Source organism: Opisthorchis viverrini, assembly GCF_000715545.1.
Source record: "Opisthorchis viverrini unplaced genomic scaffold opera_v5_11, whole genome shotgun sequence".
Taxonomy (NCBI): Eukaryota; Metazoa; Platyhelminthes; class Trematoda; order Opisthorchiida; family Opisthorchiidae; genus Opisthorchis; species Opisthorchis viverrini.
The window spans coordinates 1,605,164-1,622,601 of NW_008751667.1; the positions used below are offsets into that span (position 1 = coordinate 1,605,164).

Consider the following 17,438-nt stretch of genomic DNA (forward strand, 5'->3'; position numbering starts at 1 on the left):
AATTGCGATAAAGTGGATGTAACCTTCGTCTGCTTCAAGTTTACGGAGTCTCGAGAAGAACCAACTTTCAGAACAAAAACGCTGCTATTCCTCTATGATCTAAAATGAATTTTTCCTTCAGTGGTCGTCATCAAGTGAGAAAAATAGAGATTGATTCCCCAGTAATCTTCATCATAATGGACATCAATGTTCAACACCAATGCTTCGCCACCGTACATTCATGATTTATTTGAAAGCCTAATTGAAAAGAAGAGAATAAAGGTGGACGGGGAAGGAACTTGGTGTTAGCTTACTACAATCATCCCCAGGTGCCTACAACTCCATACACCCATTCAGCCAATGTGGATATGAAGCTGACAACAAGAACTTTACTGACATCGGTTGGCAGCCATATCTTGCAGTGTCTCCCCAGGAACGCGGTCCGCTTTCATGAGCTGATGAGAAACAAATACATTCACTCACACCCAAGCCTGGTGGTCTTGAAAAAAACACCCCTGATTTCTTGTTCACCACTGCTGGTCAGCGTTGCCAGATCAACCGATATGAGACTTTGTCTGCTCGCCATCCATCTACTTGAAGAGGGTACTAATCAGACAGATCACAGCCCACCCAAGATCAAACTGTGGAATTCGCAGTGGTATATGTCCACTTAAATTGTCAAGGTGTCATCCGAAAACCTGCGACATTGATGGACACCTGTAACTCATCGGCATCAACAACACTTTACGGCCATCAGACTCAACATACCAATATGGTTTCGGTTAGACACCAAATGAAATTTACTCATGAGTGGCAGGTTTGTCGTGAGAATCACTTGTAGGTTTGACAGTTTGTTGTTCACCAGTCAGAGTGAGAACTGAAATATTAAATTTCAATTCTATCTGGTCTGTGGGTTTTTTAATTCGCCACCCGTTCTGTTGTCTTACTGGACACGGAATTAGAACGCCACTCTTGGCGATCCTGGGGACTGTAACTCTTGCGCACTTGTTTGCGACTCCTGGGGAAGAGCACACGTTGACGAAAATGTATGTTTTTGCACTCTCTTCTTCTGTTCAATACAGACCGAATGGATGAATGATTCATATATGTAAAACAAAGACAAACCGGAGTCGGTGGATCAAAGTTTGAAAACTGTTCACGTCCCGATCGATTGGTCTGAGTGACCAGCGGTCACGTGAGCAGGCCAAGGAAGACTCAGTAAGCGGAAAACCGTTTTCTACGGGAAAGAGATGATTAACTTTCATACCCGGACTAACCATTGAAATCATGATTAGGGAGACTAAATAGAGACTGAAAAACCATTGCCAACCAATGTTTGTCTAAACGAGACTACCTGTAAGGCGGTTTTCGCAAACGTTTTTTTACAGAAAGTACTCGCAGATTTTTGAGGACACGTAATCAACAAATCAACAAGGTTGGCTCAGCAAAATGATTATTTATGTGCTCACTGGCAAAGTGTTTGCATCGCAAGTACAATATCCTAACATCGGACAAGCGATCAACTGTGCCACCAAGTGACAGATTACACAGCAACAAACTCAGGGCGATAGAGTCCAGCCAGTCTGTTATATCTGACTGCTGTTCCCGCTCGAGTGCCTAGTGTCGGAAAAACACTCACCAATAAGGAACACAACAGCTTTATTACGAATAAGCGAGTGCGTGCGAGTACAACACTTACAAGGGACCCAGCACTATTTGAATTTTACTTTCATCGATCCAGGCTGTTCCTGAATTGATTAAGTGATTCACTGGCCTGGTTGCTTGTCGGCTTTCCTATTTATCTTGGGGTGTCAATAGGTTCCGAGCGTTCTGAGTTTGCTTTCAAGAATTTGACCTTCCGATAACAAGGTGAGAGCTTTGTATCTGACACATAATCTCTGGGTTCATAAATGGTATCAGCCACTTATCGCGTTTATTTATTTTGGAAGCAACTTGACTTGGGCCAAGGATGGAAAGTCGAGTTTTCATTTAATGTGGAACGCTTCCATATATATATATATATATATATATATATATATATATNNTTCAGTCACTCTCGTTCATCCAGACTTCAAATGTAGCAGATATTGAGTGCGAATTGTGGCAGGAACAGATGGAAACCTACATTAAATTTTGTAAGACACTACTTCTAAGATGCTGAAAATTCTTCAAAAGCCCACAACTGGAGTTCGTTCTTTCATTTTGGGCTCATCAGTTGAGCCTAGTCCCGAGTTTTCCCCAACCTTGCTTTCTGCTTGAACCCTAATTGTACAAAATTTGACAACTACACTCACTGGCACACCAATTCGGTTTTCAAAGGGGGCTTACCTGAACCCCAAATACATCTCACGTTTTCTGATGTTTTTCAACTGAATGTGTTGCACGAAGACCGCCTCATGTTTCAGTTGGCACGATATCGTAGAATATTTTCCTAAAGGAAACTACTTACAAGGTTGCTGAAAACTCTTCGACACTTCATTTGTAGTTGTGGGCTTGTAAGAAAACTACACAATTCATCTTCCATAGTCAGGGTATTCGTGAAATCTTCCTGTAGTTAGTGAGCTTCATAAATCAACCACTGAATTAACTGAACCGACCACGTAAAATGCTTCCGGTCCAGGAGGTGTCTTTCTCACAAGTTTTTAATCAGAATTTTTCACCTTCACAACATCCTTTCACCGGTATCTGTTCCACAAACCTGCTGGTCTCAAAGCAAATCCACACACTTATCCAACTGCGTGCAACAGTTGTTTCTCACTTGGTATTCGTTCCCAGGATGAACGTGCGGTGCCAGCGAAACCTGTTCTCACCTTATGGGTGGGTACGCACGTACGCAAGCACTGAACGTTAAGCAAACAATTAAATTGGTCTCGCCGTCGAAGGGATGCGTCGTGCCCACGTGGGAGGAAGAATGAGCGCTGCGTTGTTTACCGAGTCAACGCGGAGCGTTGAATTTCAATTTGCGCCGAGCTTCTGCGACCCTTCAGCAAAGTACGACCGATTCACCCCCCTTCAGCCTTGCGCACACCAACATCAGGAAGACCACACATGAGCTAAAACACCTCCAGGTAGATTGTTTACTTTTTAGCCACACGCACCAGCTCAAGCAGCTTGTGATGTTCTGACTGAATCCACTTTCAGCGCGGGTTTATCCACCCCCCCCCCCCACCAGACCACACCCCACACAGCGCAGGGTCAACCAACTACCACCTCGTAAGCTTCTAATTGACGAAGCGCACAGAAGAAACCCGCGAAAAACGTGTGGTTTGATTTTCTGCGGTGTTGGAGCAACAAGCTAGGGGGTTACACTTGGTAAATACATCCAACCATCTGTGTTTGCCAACGGAAGACTGGGTGAGACACACGAAAACGAGGGTGAGAATGGTAGGTGACACGGCAACAATCTGCCGGCTGGCCCTTGCCAATCGTTTGCACGTTGCAAATGTTTGCAGTTTTTTTTTTGCAAAATAACACTGTGATGGAGTCCACCTTTGTGAGGACTAACTAGGCTACAAAGTGTACCATCTATCTACCACTCAGCACTCAATAAGTGACGTTTACTGGACAACTATTGGTTCACTTTATTTACCTGCGGATAACATTCATTTTAACTCGAAGTTATCAGTCATCAGAAATCCATGTGTAAAAAAGTTCTTTTGAATGAAGAACACCATGATTGTAATGTACTCCTCGACAGTCCACGACCGGTTTCGCCCTTCTTGGGGCTCATCAGGTAGGCGCAGTCCCCGAGTTTCCGTCAACCTTATGTTCTCTACTTGGAACCAAATTGTACGCAATTAACGAAATACACTCCATTGCAAACAAATTTGGCTTTGCGAGAGAATTACCCAGCTGAATCTCTCAGTTTTGATGTTTCTAGGCATCCTGATTGGCTTTTTACTGGCAAAAAACGAGCGCACTGCATTTCCAACTTACCCTCAGTGACAGTGGTCTAAGGTGGTCCGCATACAAACTCACAATGTTAGGGTTTGATATGCAATTGAGCAGTGACAGCTGAATACCTATCCTAGGCTGATCGATCGTGGTAAAGAATGCCCTGACAGACCTGTTGAACACTACACACTACTGTTTAGACAGCTGGGCCTGGGGATCACTCGCCTCAACTGAGTCTACTATTGGAAGAACTCAAGTCACCAACAAACCAGTGAATTTCACCAACTCCGTGTCATCAAGAGTACAACCAGAACACGAGGCCGGTAGGGTTGACGTACCCCTCCCCGAAGTGCAAAACTGGCAGCAGGCCGATGAAGAGTTTTCAGCAACTTTGTGAGTAGTATGTTATGCAAAAGGTGAGTACCTTTCAAAGTAAAACATGCAACATTCAGGGATTAATTTATTACCCAATATGAACACGTATAAGTGATCAGTTCAGAACGCTTCACTGGGCTTGGTGAGGACGGAAAATTCACTTTTCCACCCTTTGAAGCACCCCCACTAATAGACAGTCTTCTGTTGAGGGGGCCCATTCACTATCTTCTTGTGTTTCAACTAGAGTACAAGTGTGAAAGCAGATGCCGGCATTGGAGCCTACCTGACTGTTTATCAGTAGTCCGTCTAAGGTAGCTGACTAGACCTTACTTTCAAACCACCTTATGATAACGTGAATCAGCTTCGGCGGACTGGATTGGTGAGATTACTCCTGGAATACAGCGCGCGAAGTGTTGATGAAGTTCAGCCATTTTTGACACCTTGCTGGCCGCCTTTTCGCTGATCAGGCTAAGGTCTGTAAAACCCTGTGCTCATATTTCACGCCTCGGTTCACACAAATACTGTGTATCGCACGCTACGAAATCCAGGATTAACGGTGTACGTTTAGCCGTCTCTGCACGGTCTACCCATGTAATCCGGATACTACTGACGGGACATGCGAGTAGTTTGTGGTAACTCCTCCTCGCGTCTAACGGTAGGGGGAGGATTATTAGAGAAATTATAGAACTACTGTGCACCGTTCGTTTACACTTGCGCGATGGTCAATGAATATCCACGAAAATTAAAGTAGGCGTGTGAGAATAGTCTGTTTTTTAGTAACCTTCCTGTCCAATAGTTTGTAACTGTTTAGTTGGTGTTTACTAACAGACAACTCTGCAGCAAAGAGAAACAGATTTGTGCGGAATTCCTAGACTGTCTGAACACTTCCCGACATTGGAAGTCAATCTTTCAGAAAGTGGGCAATACAGACTTCCATATAGGCGTGGTTCAACTTGACAACCCTGAATCGGATATACCTCCACCTCAGTGGACTAGAGAAGGGTTGCATCTGGCATGAGCTTGGTTGACAAACTATACATCGCACCGACCACCGCGCTGTCGATAATCATTAAGAAGTCTCAACAAATCCTTGAACAACTCGCTTGAAGCCCGATTCTTACATCTTGTGTAAGTCAGTTAGCCACCGTAAACTGAGTACTCGTGGAAGATCGGAATATCTATACAGGGAGGGCAAATTCTCTGAAAAGTTCGTCTTGCCAGAAGACTGGATACGTTTGCAAAGCGCTGAATGTTATACAAAAGATCGATGGACGGAAATAACGGCGAATAAGAGAACACCAGTACTAGTACTAGCAAAGTCATGACCGCACGAAAAATGCTTTCTGTTAAAACTCGCGAGTACACCGAGTTTGCTAATTGACCCTTTCAGACGGCCAACGTGAAGACCAAGTTTGAGAGATCCTCAACTACCCTGGAAGAGGTTCGCCAAACAATGAAGCGTGTGTTAAGGATTTTTTTTACATCATTTCGCAAGTTGTTTGTATCCGTTTTGGCGAGGTACTTCACTTTGTTGACTTTTTGCATAACGGGAGACATATCAGTATATAATGATCGGTAAATCGTCTGCCCAATCGACACAGAAATCAAAGTACTTGCTTACTTCTTCCCAATTGCTTTAGGACAGAAAAGTTCGCGCAAAGAGGTTTTTAATTTAATATAGGATGTGTTTGGCCACGTATGTCTTTAGATCTCAGTCTTCTGACAGCTTACGGTCACGTGATTTCTTGACTACCTCACCACTTTTGACTAAGCTGCTCATGTAGCAATGTTTTGATGCTCGATGGATCACAGCCCAAGCTCATCAATTTGGTCAGACCATACCACTCTTCAATCGTAGCGCGCTTTCGGATGAACGGGAAGGATCTCCTTGCGCATCTTTAGTTTCAGCGTACAGCAGTTGTCTTCAAGGAGACTAACAACTGGATAACGGTTTCGCATGCAAGAATTCATCAAGTATTTTGAGGAGCTCTGCTTGCTCGTTTATAACCCGGGAAACAACACTCGGCCGGATCAATGACTGCCGTAATCCTGTTCGCCTTCAAAAGTACAGCAAAAGAGGACCCCCTCTCCATATTCATGTGCCGATCTTTTGGACCATGGTCACACGCTTGATGGTGGACCTATGTGAACCTTCTCTGTATTCAAGTATCTGTGTTTTCACGTTCTTCTACCTGGTCAACCTTTAAATGAAGAATAAACCCGCACTGGGAGAACTGGAGTAGGGTTTTGTCAACGTATAGCTAGCCTGCGGAAAAACCGTGCTATGTCGTCCTGTTATATGTGAAAAGCCCAAGGCTCGGTGCTTGAACCAAGCCTACTTTTAAGACAATCAAGGATTAGTAGGGTTTTAAACGCAACCACGCTGTTTCGGTATTTTACAACCAGCCGTATTTAACTTGGCTTGCATCCTTTTCACAATTCTTGGCGGGAGTGATGCACCTGTCATGGTCGTTATCCGGAAAGGTGGTTGCAAACAGCTTGGTGAAACGTTGAAACTCTTCGCCTCCAGTCCACCAGTAATTTCTGAAGCTAGAAGCATAATTTTGCTGCATTCTCTGTGAATTTCACGACCGGTCGTCAGATGAGAGTAGCCGAACAACATGGGACAGTCTTGTAACCAGCTTATCCGCAGCCAGAAACTACTCACAAGGTTGCTGAAAACTTTTCGACCTTGTGAGTAGTTTTCTTTATGAAAATATACTGCAATATCTCGAATGTCGTGCCAACTGAGACATGAGGCGGCCTGTATGCGGCACATTCAGTTGTAGAACATCATAAACGAGAGATTCAGTTGAGTCTGTCGTGAAAACCAAATTGATTTGCAAATGAGTCTGTTTGTTGAAAACGAAATGTCACTCATGTTTGAACTCGAGGAAACTACAGTTCCAATTTTCCTCAAAGAACGGGCAACAAAGACGATCAGATGCAGTCTGGGCTTTGGGGAAAATGCGAAAGAAATGTGCGCGGTCTAACATCGTTGACCTCATTTGGCAATAGTAGGCCGAAATGTGGATCATTACACTAGAAGTTTTGCGAATTACCACTGACATATGATGAAAGCAAACTCGGACTTTTACCAAGGACTGTAATCTGTGAATCCGATTGAGATTAAGATTGGTTAAATGTCATTTAAATCGGTCACGTGTAAGTGGACCTCATTTCAACCAATCACGGCAGCCGTGGACCAATGTTTCGGTTCTTGCTGATTGGCAGCTACACTGGGTGCAGACGAAGAACACAAAGGGCAAAAAATCATCATTCCTGAGATTGTGATTCGTGAAGAAAACGAGGGGAAATCCCTATAGAACGAAATCACCAACAAAACAGTCCATGGTTCGAATTCAACCTCTCAGCATATAGGCTACTTTTGTTTAGGCTGATGCAACCTGGCAGTATCTCAGCCCTGTTGCTTTCTTCAGGTGGCATGGTAGCAATGCACCAAAAGGGCGTTAGAGCTGAACGATTACTATTGTTTAATGAAGACCGAAAGATACTTTTTCCGACGATATTTGGCCAGGCAAGTTCCACAGCCCCTGTATGTATGGTTCCAGACTAATCATATCAGTAGTTGAGGTCAGATTTGATGGCATAGGAACTCTCCGTAATGAGAACACTAATTGCTTTCCATTCAGTAAGCACAATTGGTGAACCTAAGTGACAGTTCGAAATAATGGGGCCAGAAATTTTGTGAATTTCAATGAATCAATGATTTTTCTACATTTTATTAAAACAGCGACTCAGAGACAAGGTAAAATGTGCGAAAACTGAACTGAGCCTCAAAATGCCGAAAAATTTGGCACATTTTGGTCAGTGTGTACAATTACCACAGGTAGATATCGTACGCATTTATGGGTGTTCCCAGGGAAGTGCCTGGAACATGTTTTGTATTTCGCAAAGGTGACAACGTAGGTAAACCACTACACCTATTTTGAATTCAAACTCAGCAGCATTGGAGTTACCTAATGAGTGCACACCAAGTTCAAATCTGGCAGCGGTCCGCTGGTGTGGGGAAGAAAGCCCTTCGCCACGAAGTTGTGAATCAGCAAACACCAACTACACCTTTATAAACTATTGGACAGGATAGTAAAAAAAATCAACATCCTCACGCGTCTTCTTGAACATTCGTGGATATTCAGTGACCATCACGCAAGACTGCAAAGCAGTTCAACTAATTCCGTTACAAGCCCCATGAGGTGCACCCTCCAATAAACGCAGGGAGGAGTTATGTGAAAGCCACATACTACTCGCATGCCTCATCAGTAGTATCCCGTCACACTGAGAGCAGATACTTGGGATAGGTACACATTACATACTACAATACGGTTAAGTGCTCACGCTATTAGTCGAGAGGCTGCGGGTTTGAGACTCTCTTGAGTTTTGTGTCAAGCGCTGTACAGTACTTCTCGGCTTTTTAACGTGGACTGGATTCACTTACAGGACAAAGTATCTATTGGACCATTCTGCCGTACTGCAAAACGACATTAATCGATTGGTTGTGAGCTCATAGCACAAAAGTGAAACCCTGTTGCCATAAGATATTCTGCCCGCTGAAACGTTGCCTTAATGTACCACGGCTAATGAAATCAAGCAGGCACTCATCTGGCTGTACGTTGAGCAATTCCTCAGTGTGTTCCGCTATGTTTTTTCTTATAAAACGGATCAGTGCTGTTTTACTTGAAGCTCATTGGTGTGTATTATTACTGACTGGGGCTATTTTTGTTCGCTTATAGCTGTTTGTTTTTTGAACTAATCTTCAGTGAAGCAGCTGCTCTCATTCGAGTTCAGGAGACTCAGAGCGAGAGACGGCTTGGAGAGAAGTTGCTATACGGCCTATCAACGCCATGCCATTGCACAGAAGGCCTTCTACCCGATTACCAGCGTTATTCTCGTAATCCCAGGGTTATTAACAACGATGATGGCTTTCGTAACTAGGGTACCCACCGCTGTCAGTCTGAATTCGTCAAAGTCATGTCAGGGTCAGAACCCGATTGAACGGTCACGTTCCTGCTATTTTCATGACGAAGGGAAGAAGGCCTTCGCTGCGAAGTGGTTTATTAGAAAACGCCAAGTGAACAGGTAGAGATTATTGGAACTCTCATATACATCTCGTCTACAGAAACTGAATATCCCTCTTCTCCTTAAACGCGTCTTCCTGAACTTTCCTGGATATTCACTGACTGTTACTCAAATGCAAGCAAATAAGACTTCACAAATTCCGTGATAGATCTCACTTTTCAAGAGACGCGAAGCGGATTTACGAGGAAACATACTACTCGCATGCCCCTATCAGTAGTATCCAGCGTTACAAGGGTAGTTCAGGGGACACTTACAACCATATTGAGTTTGGATACGCAGCTTGTCTAGCTAGCATGCTAGCTATTTATATTCATCATGCAGAGTGCCTATTGATGGGGCAAGCGGTCAAATATGCCAGCAATTTCGCTAGTGTTATCAAAATCTACCAGAGAGGAAATTTATGAAAAAGTGGAGGAGAAAAAAATTGACAGGGAATAACTTGAGTCTCCCATGAAAACAGAATTTGTGTGTGAATGAGTATGTCTCGTAATTTGATTCAATTTCGATTCAAGCCTAACATAATTTTGAGGAGAACGCGTGGAATACGCCTACTTGATGAGCTCTCAGAATGGCAAAACTAGTCGCTTGATATTGGAGAATTTTCAGCGACCTCATTAGTAGTGTATTTCGTCAACAATTTTATGAATTTACGGGCGGATGCCCAGGGTTGTCTGAAGAGATGTGTTATTTCAAAGAACTGTTTTGTTAAAAAATGATGACGTTGTGAGTTGTATGTTAAATCAGATCAAATTCATCTCAAATAAGGCCTCCGTTTCTGTTAGTAATTTGATATGCTGACCTTAGTGTCGTACTTACCCTTTTCTCTTTTTCAGTATGTGGGACTGGTAATATCTGGAGGCGCAGACAACAATATACGAATAAACTATTACTAGTAATAAACGAATAATAACGGTAACTGGTCACGGCTTTTTTGAGAATGAATCTGTGTTAGATAGATAGCAAAGCGTTGAGGCATGGGCGAACCAAAACAAAAAGCAGGATGCGCCTGTATCAGCATGCATGCCTAATGAACTTTACTCATCACACTTATGTTCTGATTCCGAGAATGTGATCCATTTTCGCGGTGTCTTTCACACGACGTTTGCTCAAACTAATAGGGACGCCTGTTGGAGGATAGTGAAGGTGCCTCCGAAGATAAAATATGTGTTGTTTATTCCAATCAGGTTTATTTCCCTAAAAATAATCCAAGAACGCTCGAAACCAGGTGAAACCCTCAAACTCCACCCAAGTCAAAAGAGCGAAGCCATCAAGTATCCGGGCCTAAAAAGCCAGCTTCCAATTGGTTGCTGAAGAAGTCATTTAGTTCGGCAATTTATGACCATGAAGTGTGTTTACCCAACGTCGATCGGACAGTCTGAATTTAAGGTCAGGTAATTTCTTGTTCCTTTTGAATTTCGCACTCGCTGGTTCGCGATAATGCTGCTGTGCTCCTTATTGACGAATCTTTTCCAAATGATCAGTTTGCCAGTTTGCCACGAATATACTTGTTTTACAAAGTCTCAGTTTTTTATTTACGCTCGATAGTTTGGTCAGGGGGGAGAGGTGAAAGTAGGGTGATCTCCTTGAAATCGAACCACTTGCAGAAAGTCTTCGACTGCCTTTTTTGGAAGCCATAATTTAATTGGTATAATTTTCGGCGAGGAAGAATCCGGCTGATTTAATACGTCAAATAAATATTATCTCTCTATAAGACAAGGTTAAAGTCGTTTGTTTTTTGAAAGCAGCTACAATACAATACAGGTTCAAATAATGTTGATGGATCTGTTTTTCGCACCTTGACGAAATCGGGTCTCGACAGCTTGTCACCGTGGCCCTTTCAGGCAGCATGAAATATATACTACTACTTATTGGACAAGCAGTCAAAAGTTACAAACGACATTGCTCGCCTCCGCTGTGTGCTTACCGTTGAAACTAGACCACACGGAAAGTATTGAAGGCATGATCAAAAATATGTCCAGCACAGTTGATTATGTGATGAAAATGGGGAGGAACAATATGCCGCTTATGATAATTGTGCATACTGAGTGTTAATAGTGTTTTACCCACGACCAAATGGTGATATTGCGTCTAGGCAGCATGACTATTACTGCAAATTTAGCGATCTAACAAATTAGTAAAGCCAAACTCATATTGCTTAATAATAAACGCCCTTGTTTAAATGTTTGCCATCAAATTCGTTACTTTCCAATAGTAGAAATTCTAAGGAAAGTTTATTGCGTTCCATTGAAAGACGGAGTGCATCACGAATAAATTAAATGGAAGTGCCTTATTCTACGTCACTTTGCTCTTCGAAGTACAGAATGCAATCGATGCTTGCGACAAATGTTAGGTATCACTCGAAATCAAACTACAGTCTTTGATTTATGGTTTTCAGCGAAAACCAGGGGGTAAAGATCAGCCCCAAACGGTTTCCTTACCATTCGTGATTCTGTTGCAAACCACAAGCCATTAAAGTATGTGTTTGCAAGTTCAAATGACGTTTTCTACGGTTTAGAATATAAGGATTCCGTGGAGGGTCGAACTTAAATTAGATTTTCTTTATCTAAGCCACAAAAATGGATTAGAAATTTGAACAGGCTGGCCTGAATATGGATACATGTTATAAATATTCTATACATGCTTCAAAAAACAGTTTGTAAACAATAGCCGATGTGCCATCTTGAACGAAGTGCTAATATTTCAGATACTAATTCATAAATACCGAGTTCCGTGGAAGTGTGGCACGATGCTGATTGGTTCTTTGAGTGACAGCATCTTAAGGAAAGATCAGTATAATTTCCAGTATAATTCCCAGTATAATTTCCTTCTGAGAACTTGAAATCTGCTATGCCTATTGTGATGGCCGAATAGGTATCCTGTGTTGAATTCGATATATGAACGAATACAGGATTCTGATGGCCAGCTAGCAACTGTTTTGATACACTATCTGGACTACTTTTAAATCAGAGAGTAGCTTGAGAAACAAATCGTACTACTCAGCAGGACGGGGTGCCCGCGCTCACGACAGCCGTCATAAAATGATGAGCATGACAATCGTTTTCAAGATAGGCGAAATGAGCTTTCTAAGTGTTAAAATATATGTCTACTCTCATTTAAATTGTAGTGAACAGCTGCTCGTATATCACGAATTACCAGCGCATTTGAGGATTATATCGTGAACGCATTGTTCATCGATTTCATCACAATATTTAAAATCATAATCCGAATCCGGAAATGGAATCAGAGCCAGTGTTTTTGAAATTAGCTGAACCTCGACGAGGTAAAAACTTGAGTTATAGGTACAGACTGTCAAAACTCAACTGCAAGGGCCGGTGACCTTGGAACCACTTGGCTGACCGATAAGTGAGGTGGTGAAGTACCTTTTAAGAATAAACCTGTAGTTCGACGAATGAGAACGTAGGTAAATAGCAGACAATGATCATGGTCTTATGGCCAGGTAAGTTGGATTACGGCTTGTGTTATTTCGCGTGCGATTACGTAGAACGGGACAAAACTCAGTCCTAGGTACTGGTGGTTGCGGTATTTCGTCGAATATGTAATCACATGACTCTTGGTTGAACAACTATCATCCCATCCTGACGAAATCATCCTGGTGAGAGCATTGTACCTGAGCTTCGCCCTTATTGGATCTCATCAGCAGTGCATATCCAATGGCCTTGCTAGGGTTTGAACTCAACTCATCTGACATAAGATTTGAGCGTGCTACCACTACTCCACCAACACACACTGGACTTATCCAACCTTTTAACTCCGAACAGATGAACATGTTCGCGCTTGAGTGATGTGAGTTGAGTGCCCGACGCCTTGAACGATGACCAGGAACATACCTTGGTTGTCTCTATCGATTGGCCCGCAAGTCAGGACTCCCCGTTGGGTAGCACCCGTTCAAATGTAAAAACTCCGCTTGTGGATAAATGTGCTATCTTCGAAATCAATTTACATTAGAACTTGCTTCGCTACAGAATGCAAATCCATAGCCAGCATAAACCAGTATTTAAACGTCTGTAATGCGTCTGATTAGTGAGGCGTAATCTGACTATCTAGCTTTCCGATTACTGTGACGCCCAGAAGTTAACAATTGCATGTCTTTCATAGTTTCTGCTAGAAGATGGTGAATTATCAATTGAAATCCTTTCCTGGTTTGTTTCTGTCAGCCTTGGTTTTACGAAAGACTGAAGAGCATCGCGCAGGCTCTGTGCTGGATTGACATCGGACTGGTTTTTACAAATTTAATAACTATTCCAAGGCCGTTTGAACGGTGGTTGTTGCTCCTGTACAACCAAAACGGAGTCTTCTCATGTGAGTGACTCAAGAAACACAAGCCATATTCTCAACAGACAAGCGGGAAACTGGTCTACAGCTTTTTTTGAAACAGATTTTAAAGCAGAATGAATGGCATGAAATTTTTGATGACAGACACATGTCTGCACCAGAAGGAGGATGCAAAATAGAGCCGTTTAAAACTGAACCCATTATACGATATTATTCAGGAGCTAGTAATAGAACCTTTTCGTCCACTACGTTTCCAACCCAAAAGTGTCCAAGATCAGCGAAGGACGCCAAAATAATATCAGAAGTATAGAGTCCGAACATGTAGATTCTAGTGACTTCATGTTCTTCCTGTATCAACGTACTGATTTTGAGGGGCAAGGAGGAGACCAACTGAGTGGGAAGTAACGGTATAGTGGTGTGACGAAGCCACGCAAGCATGCGTCACGTGAACGAATCAACCAATCAGAAATCTCATTCGTACTCACGTGTGATTGGTGTGTGTGGTTATCCTTGCTGGTCGATAAGCGCGGACCGCATGGACCAGATTCACCAGTCCGTGACGCGCCCCGACAGTTGAGCTTAGCACTGCAGCCGCGTTGTGTGGTTGCACAAATCCCCAAACTAGCCACTGAAAATGTTATTCGTTCAGTATCACTCAAGTCGGTAAGAAATAGCTCATAAACACGATACTAAAGATGGCATTTCTGTTCTTAGTCGCAGTCGATCGCCTTCTTTGAAATCGATCATGGGAACAGTAATAGCTCTGTGGAGAAACAACTCAGACAAAGGGGGATTTCATGATTCCCCGGAATTGTCTTCTTGACTAAACTTAAAATTACCAATTTTGACTTCAGTTGCATTAAAACATCTCATATTCATTATCTGTTTGAGTAATTTAGAATCGGTTCGTAACGCGTGAGATGTAGCCGTCTGGTACCGTTTATCTAGTCCCAGCATATTTGGTGCAGTTTAAAAAGCGTTGGAGAAATAAAACCTAGACAGTATGGAGATAAAAACTTCCAAAGAACTAACCAAATGTTGGGGGCCCCGTAATGAATTGGTCTTTCCCGATCCCAGGACTATATCAGATTTATGACCTCAAATAGGACCAAACCGGTATCCAGTTGTCTCCGGACTCCTAGAAATCGTTATCTAACGTATATATAAGGATATTTCTGTTCAAAATTTTCTTTATTAATCAGACAGGAGTTTAAAATCTAGAACTGTTTTTCAGGGCACTGCTCACGAGTAGTATCTAACCTCTGGATCGCAGTAAAGTTTGACAGATGAACGTGACATTCTTGAGGCTTATGGAATATGGGGAAATGCTTTTTCTCCATAAAATGAGCACACTGGTCTCTTCTGAAAATTGAACTCAGTCGGGAATTTGAAATGTATCTAACCGACCGAGGCCCGAGTATAGGTTCCCTTTTTAAGACCAGAAACTACCGAGCATTCCTTCACACAGTAATGCTGTTGGTAGCACTTTGTTGACGATTTCATTCCCTTTTAGGTAAGCGCCAGTCTCGATCTCCCAGCTGAACAAAAAAATCCGAGTTTGAAGGTCAATGTCCAGTCGCAAATTAACTCGGTATCCAAGAAGGTCTGGATAGGAACCTAGCTGAATCTCTGCTTTATGGTATGTGTAGACTTAGAAATTTCATGAGAATTTCATTAAAGCGGGGTTAAGCAACGGCTCCCTATTGGTTACTTTGAAATGAGCCCCCAGAGAGAAGAACCATTTTGTGTAGTAGCACAAGTTGGTTACTTTGAAATGAGCGCCCAGAGAGAAAAAACATTTATCGTAATAGCGCAACGTCGGGGAATTCAATGCATCTTGTTCGACTGCCTACTATCATCACACTAAACATAAGGGCGAGATGGATCAATTGGTTAGAGCGCGAATTTACTGATCGGAAAGTCCGTGGTTCGATCCTGACATCTGCCTCTCGACTTCCCCTGTTTGGGCTTGGGTAACCTGGCAGTATCTCAGCCCTCGTGCCTCCCTCATGTGGCATAGAAGCTAGGCACCGAAAGGGTGCTACAGCTGGGCGGTTTTTTCTACACCGCCCAGAGGATTGATTTGAAAGCTTGGAGCAGGTAGCCAAGTGGGTGGCCAACCGATGGGGCGGAAACGATAGGACAACAAGTGAAAGGTCAGCGGAGTTCGAGACATCGAAATGAAGGAAAGGTTTAAAGCTATCCCAAATGGTTGCGTGGACGTTATGAGAGAGCTTGTAGGTGAAATCAGGTTTACGGGATACGTGGAAATCCACGCGTCCTAGCCTACCACGGTGAAACCAAGCTCAGCGTCTAAGCTTTTCGGACACAGGTTTTATTCGGAACGCTGAGAAGACGCAGTCTTTAACCTGCTCTGATGTGATGATCCTCAGTGAGCCACTGAGTTTCGTACTTTAGAAGCTATCAATGTTACAATAATTTCAATTGATTTATTCATAGTGTTAGGCAGGAATCCACACGGATCCCACCATACCGCACGTCTTTAGGCGCTGCCACGGCCAAGAAGCCTGGCCCGCTCGAGGTTGGCCCGAAATTCGGGACGCTTGCCGGTCCGGCATCAAGACGAGATCTGATTGGTCAACAATCTGGACCCAACAGCCAATCATGACCCAGTATTGGCCAAATGCCGGTTGCCAATGGACCTCCAGAACGCGTCAGAAATTCCAGAAAGTTATAGCCGCTTACGCTATATATACGAAGCGCTGTACAACTGTTCTGATAAGCAGCCGATCGTAGCCATCCGAAGGTTGCGGGTTAGAAATTGCCCACTGGTGTTCCATGAGCCACGCACTGCAGATGATTCACTTGCAAGACAAAATCCTCGTTGATACTTCCAATATACTTGATTCAGCTGGCCATCGAATAGTTTAAGAGGCATCAGCAGAGTGCGGAGTAAAACTGCCTCTAACATCCTTTCTTCAGGAACGTTTGTTTCGGCAGTACTTCAGTCCTCCCTCACTCCGCCTTCCATCAGTCTTGACTGTCTGACAAAAATAAATGAGTTGAACATACAAGTTATCTCCGCTTTGACAGCTTTTCCCGGCGCATCAAACACGTGTCGCAAAATGCAGTCTAAGCCCCTTTGGGCACTCAATGTCTGAATTTCAATTTATTGGGTATCACTGTCCCAGATTTCGCATTCAGCATATTTGTCCATTGTTGTTTCTGAAAATGATCTTTTGAATTTAAACAAGTTAATCAAATTTGACAAATACGTTGTCAAACTGGCACAGATATTTCGGTCTGCTGATGCAGAAAGTGACTCGATCAATCATTGTTTATGGCGTCTGTACTAAAGTACACAATTACCAAGATAGTAGGTTAAATTAGGATACCGAACAAGTCGACCTTGTTGCGATTAAAGTGCGGTCATAATAGGACTGATAGCCACACCGGACGAGGTCATGAGCGGACAGATAGCCACTCCGGACGAGGGAAGTTTTTTGAGAATCTTTGAGACTTGTTCACGTATCTCCAGTTCCGAAAATAGCTATTAATTCCCAGTTTCTCAAGATCTGTAATTTGTGAAGGACTTCAGTAGCATCCTCAATAGTATAAACGGCTAGGCGCACGCTAACACTCAATTAAAGAGGCATGTGACTCCCGAGAAATTTACTCATTTGCAAATCAATTTGGTTTTAGTTAAAGAGGCATATGACTTGTTTTATTGCATCAGAGTCAGTCGGTAAGACCATACTCCCTAAGAGAGAAAATAAAAGTTCAAGCCTCGTGACTCCATGGAGTGAAACTCGACAAAAATGAGGTCCTACTCTTAGGGA

At 43.0% G+C, this 17,438-nt stretch overlaps 1 protein-coding gene across 1 annotated transcript in view; it reads left to right on the forward strand.

Annotated features, from left to right (window-relative positions):
• Nucleotides 1-16,295: 16,295 nt before the first annotated feature.
• Nucleotides 16,296-17,438, forward strand: part of T265_01064 (hypothetical protein) — a gene marked incomplete at both ends in the record, with an annotated part of 13,018 nt that continues 11,875 nt past the window's right edge. The window contains one exon of the mRNA XM_009165007.1: nucleotides 16,296-16,412. Within this exon, the coding sequence (XP_009163271.1) occupies nucleotides 16,296-16,412 (117 nt within the window). The remainder of the gene's footprint in view (nucleotides 16,413-17,438) is intronic.